Below are 15400 nucleotides of genomic sequence, written 5' to 3' on the forward strand. Positions count from 1 at the left end.
CCAATCCAATCCTCCAATACAGACTAGGGTCTGTATTTTGTGAAGAATTGAGGAAAATATCTGGGTAATTAATGTAAATCAAAAGACCACTTCAGGGTCAATCATTTGTAAATTTTGAGCAGATATGATGTTTCAGGATGAATTTTCCAGATCTTTCCATTAATGTGCAGACTCAGCCCTATTCAGAGATTCCTAACCTCTGCCATTTGTATTTCCCTTTCAACTGGGAAACACTGCAAATGGAGATGCAAACTAGTGGATTATGATGGAAAAATGCCATGATGGAGAGAGAGATGCTGTAGAAAGGCAAGCTGTTTACTGACTTTGACATATAGCAGGTGAGGCTTCGACATCTACTGGGAAATTATGAACAGAACTAATTGTAGCGTTGTTAGTGAAGAAGTAGCTAAAAACAGAACACTTAAGAGCAGCACTTCTAGGACCAGCTTTGAATATCATCCACGTGGGAATTTCCATGGGACTAAACTTAGAAGAGTATCAAATTCAGGAAATTCCTTCCTGTTGTTATTTTGTACCTTGAAATAGAGATAAAGTCTTATTTTAGCATAGGTATGAACCTGCTTAGATGTCACTAAATAATTTCATCAGTGTACCTCAGTGGTTTCTAGAATCAATAAATTCTGAGTGTTAAATTTATGCAAATAGAAGGTATTCAATAGAATGTAAGTTCTCAGAGGGCAAGAGTCTATTTTTCATTTTGTCATTGTATATTCCCCTGTCCTCCCATCATACTACTTGGCATGAAGTAGACTTTAATGAATGCCTGTTGAATGGAATGCAAAAACCTCCCCCCAAAGCCTCTTGCTTTTGTTTTCAGATGTATTGTTGGGCACCAAGGCAGGGAGCAAAGTATGACTTCTCTATTCATTCTACAGCTCCCCCCCAAAATTATTTTATATTACAGAATTCTGGAATTACTTCCTGGTTTCTTAGTATTGCAGATGGCAAAGAGATAAGAAAATGAAACCAACAAATGAAGAAAAGTATTATTGTCTCTGTGTGCCCCTTATTATTAACATAACAAGTAAATTTTAACATGCAGTGGAAATAGTAAAAATAAAAAGAATACTCAAAGAATAAGAAGTTCTGAAGACTACTTCTGTATGGACAATTAAAGAAACTTGAGGCAGGGAACTAAAATGAGATGAGGCATTGAATCTGAGTGAGACCTTAAATTTGGCCCAAGTTTCATATGGAAGTGAATTTGATGCTGATTTTTTTTATCTTTTTATGGGTTTTCCTCTCTTTGGATAGACCCATGGACATCTTACTATGAAGTTGAGAGGGAGTAGAAGAATGGTAGATTAGATCATCGTGTAAGAGAAGACTGATATGTTGATGACAAATTATAAAAATCAGTGATTTGGTAACTGCCAGTACATGTCCAGTTTCTCTAAATTTTTCCCTTTCTCTTAAGATTCAGAATGTTTTTACCCAGTAGTTTATGACTTTTTAGCACTTCAGTCATTTTTTCAGTCATGTCTGACTCTTTGTGATCCCATTTGGGGTTTTCTTAGCAGAGATACTGGAGTGGCTTACCATTTCTTTCTCCAGCTCATTTACAGATGAGGAACTGAGGCAAACAGGGTTAAGTGACTTTCCCAAGCTCACACAGCCAGTAAGTGTCTGAGGCTGGATTTGAACTCATGAAGATGAGTCTTCCTGATTCCGAGCCTAGTGCTCTATCCACTGCACCAAATACTTCAATGGACCTGTTATTTCATAGGCATGGGTACTCCTTAGCCCATGCAGATCTTAACCTATTCACACCTCACATTCCTGATCCTGCCTAATTATAAATCCTTTGAAGTGGACCCAAGTAACACCTTAGAGGCCTTCCTATGGTTCTATATTTTGTGAATATTGTGAATTTTTTGTCATTATTTTGTGAATAATTATGCAACATGCCTACTTGGATCACAGGAAGCACATAAATGTTTGTTGAATGAATAAAAAAGCATTTTTATTAACTGCTTACTATTTATCAAGCACTATGATAAATGTTGGAGATACAAATAGAAAAGGGAAATATACTATTATGGAGGAGCTTATATTCTAAAGGAGACAGCATAAAGAAGTGGGTTCAGGTACACAGCAGATGGACAGATCTGGTGATCCTAAGGGATAAGCTGCAGGGCAGGCAGCAAGATCTTGGGGGCTTTAAGGGACATTGGCAGGTCAGAGGACAACATTGGTGATCAATCTACCTACTGACTACTCACTTTTACTACCTATCTCATATTTTTATTTTAAATAATGTATAGTGCTAATATGTATGTTATGATTTAATTTCTATTCAATTAAACAAGTGTTTAATTTAAACATTAAATTTAATTCAATTAAATATTTAATTAAAACATTAAATAATTTGTTTCTCTCTCTATATATATACATATATAAACACATACATATATGGATATATTTAAACTACTTCAATTCTATGGAGTAAGATGTGCTCCCTGCTGATTTGTCACTCAAAGCAAGCAGATTCCACTCTCTCCACTTGTAACTTAGCTCTATCGTCAGTTCCTCATTTTATTAATTTATCCTCCATGTTATAATTATTTTAATCACTGGTTCTCTGGAGGATGTGACAAGGGATTACTGTCAGGGTTTTACATTTTCTGAGTATTTGGATTAAGCAAGCACACAGGAAAATGGGGCACAATTCTGGAAATAGGTATAGAAGTCCCAAAATCTGCCATAACTAAAAGATCCTGCTGGCAATGCAGTGAGCCCTGGGAAAACTCACATGATGTATGTGGGTAGAGGAATAAGCCTCAGAACTTCAAAGACTATAAGATTTCACAGCTCTTTGAAAAGGCTTTTCTATGAGGACACGTTTCAAAACTTGGAGATGAAATTCCAATGACTTCATGCATGCAACACTGCCAGATGAACCTGATGTCAGATTGCTTAGCTTTCAAACTGGGATGAGGACTGAAGTGACTATTTATTGGTTGATACGGTGTTTCCCATCTGGGCATAAAGCCAGCTTCAAAATTGCTTGGATCTTATATGGAGTTACATTATGTCCATTACAATAACAATGTAACGTACAAGATTTTATGTACCACTGTCTATCCTACTTTGCCAAGTATGGCAATTTAATCTTTATGATTTATAAATGCTTAAGCTAAAACCTAGTCTATAAAGTTTAAGTGAGCTATCAACTTTGGAGAACCAAATAGAAAGTACCTTAGTAACTTTTAACATTAACATTTTAACCATTCATTCACATTCCCATCAGAAGAGGCAGTTATACCTTGGAGTTTAAAGTGGCAGGATTTAGGGGAAGTACAAGGATACTAATGGGCACCTAGGTGGTGCAGTGAATAGAGTGCTGGACTGGGAGTCAGGAAGACCTGAGTTCAAATCCCACCTCAGACACTTACTAGCTGTGTAACCCTGAGTAAATCACTGGTTGCCTCAGTTTCCTCATCTGTAAAATAAGCTGGAGAAATGGCAAACCATTCCGGTACTTTTGCCAAGAACACCCCAAATGAGGTCACAGAGTCATACACAACTGAAAAGATATTGAACAACAAGGATGCTAACACCTGAAGGCTGAGAATACCATAGGAAAGCAGATAGTTATGTATAGAGAGGGCAACCTTCACACAGAGGTCCATAATTATCAATCAATATTTATTAAGCACTCACTATGTGCCTGGCATTGTGCCCTGGGGATACAAAAAGAAACAAAAGACAGTCCCTACCCTCAAGGAGCTTACAATCTAATGGGGAAGGCAACATGTAAACAAATATATACAAAGAAAACTACAGAGAGGATAAGTAGGAAATAATTAACAGAAAGGAGGAACTAGAATTAAGAGAAATTAGGGAAGGCTTCTGGTGGAAGGTGGGACTTTAGTTGGGACCGAAATGTTGGACTTTAGTTTGGACAATTACTCTTTAAGGTATAAAAGAACATTAGAATGTGATCTTGTTGCTAGTGATTATGTGGTATGTGAGATCCTGGAGTGTCTGTGACAGAATGTGGAATGCTGAACTTCTGGCTCTTTGAACCTCACCAGCATGATTCAGCTTCCTTCTAATCCCAGAACTTCCCTGACCTCCTGGGTCCTACTCACCCTGGAACATCGCTCCACCATGCTGGTCACCCTTCTCCTACTGGTGCATTCCTTCAGTATTAAAGGACTTTAAATGCCAAACAGAGAAGTCTATATTTTATCCTACAGCAGAGGTCCTTAACCTGGGTCTGTGGCTTTGTTTAATTTTTATTTTATTTTTTATTTTCAGAAGTTCAGTGGAAATTCCTGAGGACTTGGGGTTGGGGGGCAGTGTGGCATAAGGCAGCGTCCCCGAGACAGAATACAGAAACAGAACCCGACTGGAAGAATCTGCCTACTAACGGATTAGATCACTAGGTTTCACCTGGCACTTGGCCAGGAGGCAAGACGGTCCCTATATGGGTCAAGATGGATGTTAGCCTCTAGTTACACAGTGACAAACAACCAACCCCTTTGTGAACTGTGACCAAGCACTGGTATAAAGGTCTTTGGGGATATGCTTATATAATGCAGATTACACCTAAGATAGTGTCACCTAGCTGGTATGAAAGTGGAAGACGCTGGGGACCCGTTTCTGCAAGACTGGAGAACTGATCATTCTGCAATGGCCTACCGGAGGGTTGGGAATAGTGTTTTTCTACTGATTGCATTACCAGTACTGTCTGTGTCTTTAAAACTGCCTGACTAAGCAAGGTCAGGGCTTTTTCCTACATTCCCATCTGAGAGTGAAGGATTCCTTCACTCACACCATGTGGTAAGGGAAGAGGGCCTGAGGTCCACTCCCCCTCCCCACACTCCTTCCCCACCTTAGACCATATTGCCCAGAGAAATGGTCCTGGGGCTTTGCCCTTTTCCTTTGTCCTTTTCTGTCCTGGCTGCAAAGAGTCTCTGACTGAGTGGAGTCTCAAGCTATGACAGTCTGGGAATCCAGGACTCAGGACTGTATGTTGCTACAGCTAGTCCAACAAGGAAGCTCTGAGGAGCAAAGAATCCAGGATGCTAACCCAGTGGGGCTTTCAAATTGAATTAAGTGGGACTAATGCTATAAAGGAACTGAGATAAACAGTGAACTTAATCCTTAACCCCTATTCCCAGAGACCTAGGTAATGTAGAGGAGATTATGTATCCCTAAAGTATTGGAGTAAATGTACATTTCTTCTTGCTATATCTTTGAAGCAAATATCCCTTTGTCAAAGCTAATCCAATGCTAACTGGTTAAATGAACTGGGATGCTACTCACTTGGCCCCTTAAATTGGGGAAAATACAATCAGTAGGATCTTGAGTCAGTGGCAGAGAAGAGAGACTCCTCAACCCTCTCAGAATATTGGAAGACCCTTTGGGAGGAGTAAAATGTAATCTCAGAGAACAGGAGCCAGAGCAACCATGTTATACTTGTCTCAGTGCAGGCAGTGAGAAGCAGAGTTCAAGAGACCTGGGTGCGCATAGTTAAAAAGTTCAGTCTGCAATAGCCTAGGTATTGTGGCTTACTCAATATGATTGTGGCTTACTCAAGCCCAAACGGCTTTAATGCTGAACCTCTTACATTTTAATTTTGCTTAGTAAATGTATTTTAATCCATATGTGAATAATCCTCTCAGTTTTCATGAAGTTGGGAAAGAGGATCCTTTGGGAATGGGGGCACAAGCCAATCAAATTATGAATTTTAATGTGATTAAATCCTACTATTTTAAGTGAACAGGAACCCTGGTTGAGGCACTGGAAAGGAAAAAGCCCATGCAGAGGGATTAAAATGAGACTTAGAACCTGCAGCTGCAAGTCCCTACCCACATTGGCCCAACAAAATTAAGCTGGAGCAGTGTGCATTTATAGCATCACTTGATAACTTGAACAGAGATAGCATTCTGAGCACTTAGCTAACTCAGTCACCTTCCTTTGATGCTAGTATAATGATGATGATAGAAGCAGCTAGGTGGAGCAGTGGATAGACTGCAGAGCCTGAAGTCAGGAAGACCTGAGTTCAAATTTGGCCTCAGACACTTAACTAGCTGTGTGACCCTGAGCAAGTCACTTAACCTCTGCTTACCTCAGTTTCTTCAACTGTAAAATAGGGATAATAGCAGTACCTACCTCCCAGGGTTGTGAGCATCAAATGAGATAATATTTGTAAAATGTTTTATACAGTATATAAATGTTTATTCCTTTCCCTCTCTTCCCTTTGTGATAGTTACCATTCATGTAGTACTTAAGGTTTGCAAAATGCTTTATATAAATGCCCTAATTTGATGTTCACAACACTCTTTGAGGTAGCTGTTATTTTTTTTTGTTGTTGTTCAGTTTTTTTTTCAGTTGTGTCCATCTCTTTATGGCCCCATTTGGGGTTTTCTTGGCAAAGATAATGAAATGGTTTGCCATTTCTTTCTACAGCTCATTTTATAGATGAGGAAACTGAGGCAAACCAGGCTAAGTGACTTGCTCAAGATCACATGGCTAGTAAATGTCTGAGGCTGGATTTGAACTTATCTTCCTGCCTCCAGGCCCAGCACTCTATCCACTGTGCCACCTAGCTACCCATTCTACAGTTGCTAAAATGGAGAACCACAGAAGTTAAATGACTTGCCAGTGATCTCAAAGCTAGTCAGTGTTTAAAGCAGGACTTGAACCCGCCTTCTTGCTTTCAAGTCCAGTGCTCTGTATACTGCAACAAGTTGCTTCTCTGTGTAAAGCACGTGTTCCTGTAAGTAGGTACATAACCCTTTACATACAATACAGAGCAGTAATGTTCAATATATATATACCATCTCACTCAAACTTCACCTCAACCCAGAAGTAGCCACACTGTTCTTGGAGTCACCTAGAATGGGAAGAGAGTAAGCTAAGAAGCCTGTGGGATGAGAACAAGTGTTTCATGGTACAGGTTGAAAATGAAACATATTTTTAAGATTCTCCCACCCGGACACTAAGGAAATCCTATGGCCTGGAGTCCCTTGCTCATTTTAATGGGGAGTTCGAGAAGCCTTTCTAAGAGAGGCAGTTAGGTGGCACAATGGATAGAGCACTGGGCATGAAGTCACGAAGATCTGAATTCAAATCTGGCCTCAGATACTTACTAGCTACATGACCCTGGGCAAGTCACTTAGCCCTATTTACCTCAGTTTCCTCATCTGTGAAATGAGCTGGAGAAGGAAATGGCAAACCACTCTGGTATCTTTGCCAAGAAAATCCCAAACGAGGTCACAAAAAGTCAGACACTGTTGAAATGACTGAACAACAAAAATAGGAAGCTCCAGTCCTTAACCAAAGACAAGGTAAAGCTAAAACTAAGAGGGTAGTGTGTGATAGGATGACTGGGCATGGCAGTGCATGCCTGGGATCCTTCCTATCAGGGAGGATGAGGCGAGGTGGGTGGATTGCTTCATTATCCAAAAGGCTGCCTTAAAGGGGCAAACAATCCACGTTGAAAATTGAACAGGGAAAAGCTTCTATGCTGGTAAGTATTGGGATCAGGCCTGTAAGCAGTTGTACTTCCAACCTGAATTAGATGGGGAGACCCAGTCTTAAAAAAACAAAAAAATTGGGAAAAAAAACCACCAAGAATGTAGGACCATAGATTTATTGTTGAGAGGGATTTAGAGACCACCAACTCCAAAGCCATCATACAGATCCAGGAACGAGACCGGGGGGGGGGGGGGGGGGAGAGAGAGAGAGAGAGAGAGAGAGAGAGAGAGAGAGAGAGGTTAAGTGATTTGCCCAGGGTCATACAGCAATTTAAAGTCCGGGGCAGGATTTGAATCCAGGCATTTCTGACCCCAAGTCCAGGACCTTATAGATCAGAAGCAGAAAAGTTCCAAGATAATAACAGCTACCATTTATGTAACGCATACTATATGCCAGGCAAGGCATTATATGCTTTACAAATATTATCTCATGTGATCACACAACCCTAAGTCCAAGGGAGGGAGGAGTAAAAAGAGCTGGACAGGAATCAAGCTATGTGATTTAGTGCTGTGATAGCAATGAGTGTCTAGATCTAAGAGTTTCCTTAATTTGCTGTCTTTGGGTGCATGCATATTCTTCTGCCTGGTCCTGTGAGGCTGGGCCTCTACCTTCTGAATGTGCTGCAGGTCCATGACTCCTGTCACCACTGCCCACACAAATTGCCATGGAAACAGCTATTTCTAAGTGCCAGAGGACGATAGGTAGGTCATGGAATTTTTATTTCCATTTTGCAAATGAAGAAACTGAAACTCAGAAAAATCCAACCCATCCCTCTTCTAAAGTTCCCTATTTCTATCAAAGGCACCAACAGTTCTCCAGTTGCCCAGGTTCACAAGGTAAGAGTCATCCTCCACTTCTCAATCTCACTCATCCCACATATCCAATAAGTTGCTCAGTCTTACTGATTCTACTTCCTCAACATCTCTCCTGTCCAACACCACAACCACCCTAATTCAGACCCTCATCACCTCTTACTTGGGCTATTTCAATAGCCTTCTAATTGATCTCCCTAATCAAGTCTTTCCCGTCTCCAATCCATCGTTCATTGGTGGACGAGAACAGTTTGTTCCAAAGACCACAAAGGAAGCTGAAGCGGCCACTGTGGAGTGCTTAGAGCCTGGTCAGACGTCACTGATGCCGAGGTCATCTACTGCATCCCAGGCCATCGCCAGGCTTCCTGATGTTTGTTTTGCCACTGGACTTTAATGACTCTGGAAGAGAGAGTGAGGCTGACTACCTTGTGCAACTCTGCCTCACTTAAATCCAATTCATGAGGGAGTCCAGACATCATCCGTGTGGTCCTCTTCGAAAATGAAGGATGAACAATAACTCAAGATATTCCTAAAACACAGGTCTGACTTTTTCCACTCCCTTGCTCAATAAATTTCAGTGGCTTCCCACTACCTCTAGGACCAAATGCAATTTCTCCATTTGGTATTTAAACTACTTTACCACCGGGCTTCCAAAGACCTTTCCAGGCTTATTTATTCATCATCACCAGCACCACCCCTCCCTTGGTGTTCCAAACAAATTTCCATATGTGATAATATTATACCTGAAAATAAACAATTATGTATACAACTTGCTTTAAAATTTTTTTATAAATGGAAGGAGGTAGGTGGCGCAGCGGATAGAGAACCGCCCTAGAGTCAGGAGGATCTGAGTTCAAATCTGATACTTGACACTTACTAGCCTTCTTGCTGTTCCTTATGAATAATGTTCCATCTTCCTTCTTCATTCCTTTGCAGTCCTCTCTATGCCTATAATGAAGCCCCTCCACCTCTGACTCTTAGAATCTCTAGCTTCTCAAAAAAAAACCCCAAAAAACAAAACAACAACAAAAAAAGAATCTCTAGCTTCCTTAAAAAGTCAGCTCAAACATCACTTCCTACATGGGGCCTTTTTTTGATCCCCAGAATTGCTAGGGCTTCCCCTATCGAAATTACTTTTTACTTACTTTGTATGTATTACGTGTGTGTATATGTGTATGTATGTTTACTTGTACCTGTTGCTTTCCCCAAGTAGAATAAATTCCATGAGGGTAGGGTTGATTTCATTTTTGTCTTTCTTTCCCTAGCAGAGGAAACAGGGCCTGGCACATAGTAAACACTTGTTGATTGTTTAAATCCTTGATGATTGTTTAAATAACTCATGCCAGATCACACAGCTAGTAGGTGACAGAACTAGTGCTTGAACCCAGGTCTCACAGGTTATAGGACCAGTGTGAGAAAGGACATAGGATGGGAGCTAGAAGAGATCTTACAGCACCTCCTTTGCAGGGTTGCTGTGAGGATCGAATGAGACAGTATTTGCAAAACGTGCTTAACACAAGTGTCTGATGCATTATAGTCATAATATAAATGTTTGTACCCTCCCTTTCCCCATCTAGTCTAACCCCTTGATTTTTTTGGGGGGGTCGGGGCCTAGGCAATGTGGTTAAGTGACTTGCCCAGGGCCACACAGTTAGTAAGTGTCAAGTGTCTGAGACTGGATTTGAACTCAGGTCCTCCTGACCTGATGCTCTATCCACTGTGCCACCTGCTGCCCCCAATCTCTTCATTTTTACAGATGAGGAAACTGAGGCCCAGAGAGGCTGAATTACTTGCCCAAGGTCACACATGTACTTTTCAACAGAGTTGACAACTGAACCAAGGTCCTTTCACTCCAAATTCAGCCTTCCCTCCATTGTACCCTGGAAAGAGTCTACCCTCATTATTCTCATCTTAGCATTCTTTCCACTATTCTATGCTACCTTCCTGCAGAAAGTGGGGAGAGTCATTACTCAAATGGAGTAAGGGATTTGTTAATTTTTCTTGGCTGTAGAAATAAATATAATTTAAAAAATAAAATTGGGTATATAAGTCAAAGTATTAGATCAGAACACCATTCATATTTCTCTGCTCCCTCAATTATATATTTTAGGTTGCAAAATTCTTTTTAAAAAAATCTTTATTCAATACTGCTTTGCTTTCCCTTGATATCAAGAAATGAAATTAGCAGTGGGGTTCATTAGTAATCAAAATTGAAAGGTAGAGCTGCTATTCAGAAACTCACGCTTTTTGTTGCCACAATTAGCAATTTACTCTTCTCCTTAGGTAATTTTAAAATATATATATATATATATTTAAAGAATTTTGCAGGAAGAAAGGCAAGAATGTGCCAGAAGGCATTCTAAATTCAGGTTCCTCCCAGCTTGAGCTGGGCCAGAGAAGCAGGGACAGGAACAGGCTTTTACCTCAGGCTGTATAGCACCTTCCCATCTGGCTGGACCCGAAGCATAACATTGTCGGTGGTGGTGTCATGAATGAAGGACCTCTTGGAATGTACAAAGAACATGTCAGGAACCCAGATCTTTTTTACCAGTCGGCCATCGAATGTCATGCTGAGATTGTTTGTGCTAGGAAAAGACAGCCTTTCATCCTTCCAATAATGTCTCAGGTACAGGGTCATGGTAAAGTCCTAAAGGGGAAAAACCAAAAACAATGGTGGGTATTAACACTGTATTCTTTTTTTTTTCTTAGTGAGGCAGTTGGGTTTAAGTGACTTGCCCAAAGTCACACAGCTAGGAAATATTATGTGTCTGGGGCCGGATTTGAATTCAGGTCCTCTTGACTCCAGGGCTGGTGCTCTATCCACTGTACCACCTAGCTGCCCCTAACACTGTATTCTTTAACCCCACAGAACACACCTCTAGGAGAATGAAAATGAAATGGCAAACACCTTTCTAAGAGCCCTAGATTTGTAGTCAGGAGAGACCTGAGTTTGAATCCTGGCTCTGACACTAGTTATGTGACCCTGGCAAGTCACAACCCATTTGCATCTATCATTTGTAAAATGGGAGTAAATATACTTATACTATCTACTCACAGGGTTTCTATGAAGAAAGTACTTTGAAATTCTTAGTCTTATACGTGTGAGTTGTTATCTCCTTTAAAAAAAAATCCCTTTCAATTAATCTGACCATCTTGGCCAGTTCTTATTCTATATCTCTCTTCCCTTCGTAGGCTAATTTCTAGGCTAAACTCCAGAAAACTACCTACATTAGGTGCCTCTACTACTTCTCTCATTGTCTTCTTTACTCTCTGCAATCTGGCTTCCTGTCTCATTATTCAACCAAAACTGATCTCTCTAAAGATACCAAAGATTTTTCTTTTTTTCTGGCAATTGGGATTAAGTGACTTGCCCAGGGTCACACAACTAGTAAGTATCTGAGGCTGGATTTGAACTCAGGTCCTCCTGACTCCAGGGCCAGTGCTCTAGCCACCACACCATCTAGCTGCCCCCCAGAGATCTTTTAACTGCCATATTTAATGGTATTTTCTCAATCCTCATCTTCTTTGACCTCTCTGCAGCTTTTGACACTGTTGATCACCTTTTCCTTCTGGATACCTTCCTCTCTTTAGCTTTTCATGACGATGTCTTCTAGAGTTCTGTGACCATTCAGTCTTCTTTGCTGGATCTTTACTTGTGCCATACCTAATAACATGGGTGGCCCTCTAGGCTCGGTTATGGGCCTTTTTCTCTTTTTTCTCTATCTTAACTCACTTGAACTCATCATCTCCAGGGGTTCAATGAATCTTTTCATGAAGATAATTATCTCATCCATTTATCTAGCCCTAGATTCTCTCTTGGGAATCCTGTCATGTGTCAGCAATTGTCTCTTGGACGTCTCAAACTGGATAGTTACAGGCATCTCAAACTCAACGTGTCAAAAACAGAACGCATAATCTTTTTCACCCAGCCTTTCCCTCCCTCCTTCCAGATTCTCTATTATTGCTGGGTACACTACAATCCTTCCAGTCCTCCTTGATTCTTCATTCTCACTCCTTCCACGGTTCCAATCCACCGAATCTTATCATTTCTTCCTTCATTACACCTCTCAAATATGTGCCCTTCTGTCTACTCACCCCACAACCATTCAGGTTCAGGCCCTCAACACCTCTGGCCCAGACTATCGGAAGAGCCTTCTGGTCAGCCTCCCCAGCTCTGGTTGGTCTCTCCACACTCCAGTGTAGACTCTACTCAGCTGCAGAGTGATTTTCCTAAAGCCTAGATCTGACCATGTTGCTCCCCTTCTTAAATTCCAATGGCTGGCTCCTTGTTACCCCAAAGTTCAAATATAAAGTGTTCAGCATTTAAAAACTCCTCACAACTTGGCCTTTGTCTACCTTTCAAGTCTTTACAACCTTCCTTGTATACAGCAATACAGAGCTATTTGCTATTTCTCAAGCACAACACTCTATTTTCCATCTTTGGGCCTTTGTACAGGCTGCTCTCCATGCCTAGAATGTTCTCCTTCTTGCCTCCACTTCTCAGTTTACCTGGCCTCCTTCAAGACTCAACTCAAATGTGATGTTTCCTATTGCCTCTAGGAAAAAATATAAACTCCTCTGTCATTTAAAGTCCTTCACATCTGGCTCCAACCTGCCTTCCAGACTCATTAAAGATCCCTCTTCTTCACATACTCTGCATTCTAGACAAACTGGTCTTTTAGTTTTCTCTGTACAAGGTATTCCACTTCTGGCCTTCATGCTGTTGCCCATGCTGTCCTCCATGCTTGGAATTCACTTCTTCCTCACCTCTGCCTCATAGAATTCTTAGCTTCCTTAAAGTCACAATTCAAGCCTCCTACTTGTGCCTGCCCAAACATTGGTACTCTCCGCTCTGTAGAAATGTAGCACCCTCTCCAAGGATTCCCCTCCACCACAACAAACACCTTGCATTAGTTAGTTAGGCCACCCAAAAGGCAGTTACTACCTTTTGGGTCTATACTCCTAAAACCATAACTCATGAATCCTTATCACTGAACCTCACCTTTAATAATCATCCATTAGACACAATTAACTCAAAGCAAAGGCAGAACAAGAGCAGTAGTTACAAAACATCCTCCCATAAACCTGGGACAATGCTCCCACAAATGCTCATAGTGTCAGAGGAAGAGTGGAATAAGCAGAGATCCCTGGTAGTGAGGCACACATGTATGGAGCACATTGTAGGGCCCCAATGCCTCTTCTCTTCTCCTGGTATATTCATGCTACTATCTCCTGGGAAATTTGTGTGACTCCCTGGGCCTTCTCCTCTCTGTAGATTAGCTCCTCACAGCAATTGTAATTCTCTCTTGAATTCATTGGTGGCTTTCTGCTGCTCAACGATCGTGCTCTATGGAGGCACGTCCAGCTATCTCTACCAGGTAAGATGCCATGACCAATAGTAGAGAAGGAGAGGAAAGATTCCTTCTCCTCTCTGCCTGCCCTCTGATAAGGCAAAGACATCACTCCACAGAATTGCTCCTTTCCTCCACTGACTCAATCTCCAGGGCTGGCAAATTTAGCTTTGTAAAGACCACCAGAGGTGTGGTCCATTTTCAGCTGCCCAATAGCAAAATGCTCTTCTAATTCCATCTGGAAAACTTCTCCATACTTTATGAAGGGATAACAGTGTGAAGACACACCTTTATACTTTTGTTTAACACATTAATACCTTATTACTTATATTATCAGCCCATTACTTTCTGTGATTACACCCACCAGACTGTGAACAAAGCAATTCCATCTCACTGCAGAAACATTTCTGAATCCAACTGTAATAGGCCCGGACAAAGACCCTTCTCTCCTCTAAAACAGGGGTTCTAAACCTGAGATCTATGTGAACTAATATATTGGGATAGTTCTATTTTAAACTAAAATGTTTTCTTCGTAATCCTATGTATATTATTTTATGTATTTAAAAACGTTATCCTGAAAAGGGGCCTATAGACTTCAACAGATTTCCAACGGGGTCCACAAAACAAAGTTTAAGAACTTCTGCTTTAGAAGCACTTGGTAGAAAATTGTTTTTCTGTCTTTATTTCCTGATTCTTTATTCAAGACCCAGTTCCTCTAATCTACGTGTTTCAACAAACTTTTCTAGGATACAAAAATGTTTTGCAAAGACTATTTTTCATTTCTCTGGTGAGCTTGCAGATAATAAAACCTCACGACCTCCCATTTAGAGAACATTTACTATTAAATGATGGGGAACAGATAGGAGAGATTTATCACCTTTCCAAATTCTGAACATAAGACCAAGTCCAGAAATCCATAGTGCCGCACAAATAGTTTGTATTTACTTTGTATAGTTTTGCATTGATTTATCTGTATTGATTTATCCTACGGGATCTGTATTGATTTGTATTATGGGATTATAGCATCATAAGCCTAGAGCCCAAAGGAACCTCAAAAGACAACCTAATCCAACTCTCTCATTTTGCACAGAAGGAAACTGAGGCTCAAGGCCACATGTTTTTTTCCTGGTTGAATGAAAACCTCTTGAAGCAAGGGATTGTTTCATTCTTGTCTTTTTATCTTTGATGCCTAGTTAACTGTGCCTTGCCCGTAGGCACTAATAAATAATTGTTGAATGAATGAATGGATAAATGAATGAAATTCTGTACTCAAGTCCCTGGCTTTGGACCATTGATACAAAAGGATTTTTTCCTGTTTCTCACCTTGCCTTTGGTTTTGTTTACCTTGAAAACTTTAGTTTGACTCAACATAACTTCCTCTGTTAGGTCAGGACTTGGATCACAAATTGAACCACATTTTCTTTTTCACATTTCCTTCCTTGAGCCCCGTTAATTCCCCAAAGGATTTGAGGTTCAACAACATTGTCTCACACCCAGGCTGCCCTTCTGCTTCAGAGAATGACTGAACTTCAAGTGACCTTATAAATCCTTTGACTTGTTCCTCAGAAACCTCATTGTTTACAACAGTTGGACTGGATTTTCTCAGGACTGGCTACCCTCCTAGGGTGTGTTTGTTTGCAAAAAACAAACAAGGGGCTCTGGAAGTCAGTAGAGGTAGCAGTCCTACTCTGCCATCGGTACTGAGAGCTTCCCATATCCTTTCAC

General features: G+C 40.8%; 1 protein-coding gene across 3 annotated transcripts in view; it reads right to left on the bottom strand.

The window, feature by feature from the left end:
- The window catches only part of LOC114038532 (gamma-aminobutyric acid receptor subunit rho-1), a 56796-nt gene that overhangs the window by 16859 nt on the left and 24537 nt on the right, over nucleotides 1-15400 (bottom strand). For all 3 annotated transcript variants that reach the window (XM_027855836.1, XM_027855846.1, XM_027855828.1), the window contains one exon: nucleotides 10748-10971. In XM_027855836.1, coding sequence (XP_027711637.1) covers nucleotides 10748-10962 — 215 coding nt within the window. In that variant the 5' untranslated portion in view covers nucleotides 10963-10971. The remainder of the gene's footprint in view (nucleotides 1-10747; nucleotides 10972-15400) is intronic.

This window comes from Vombatus ursinus, unplaced genomic scaffold (assembly GCF_900497805.2).
Source record: "Vombatus ursinus unplaced genomic scaffold, bare-nosed wombat genome assembly UNPS02000582.1, whole genome shotgun sequence".
NCBI classification, from domain to species: Eukaryota; Metazoa; Chordata; class Mammalia; order Diprotodontia; family Vombatidae; genus Vombatus; species Vombatus ursinus.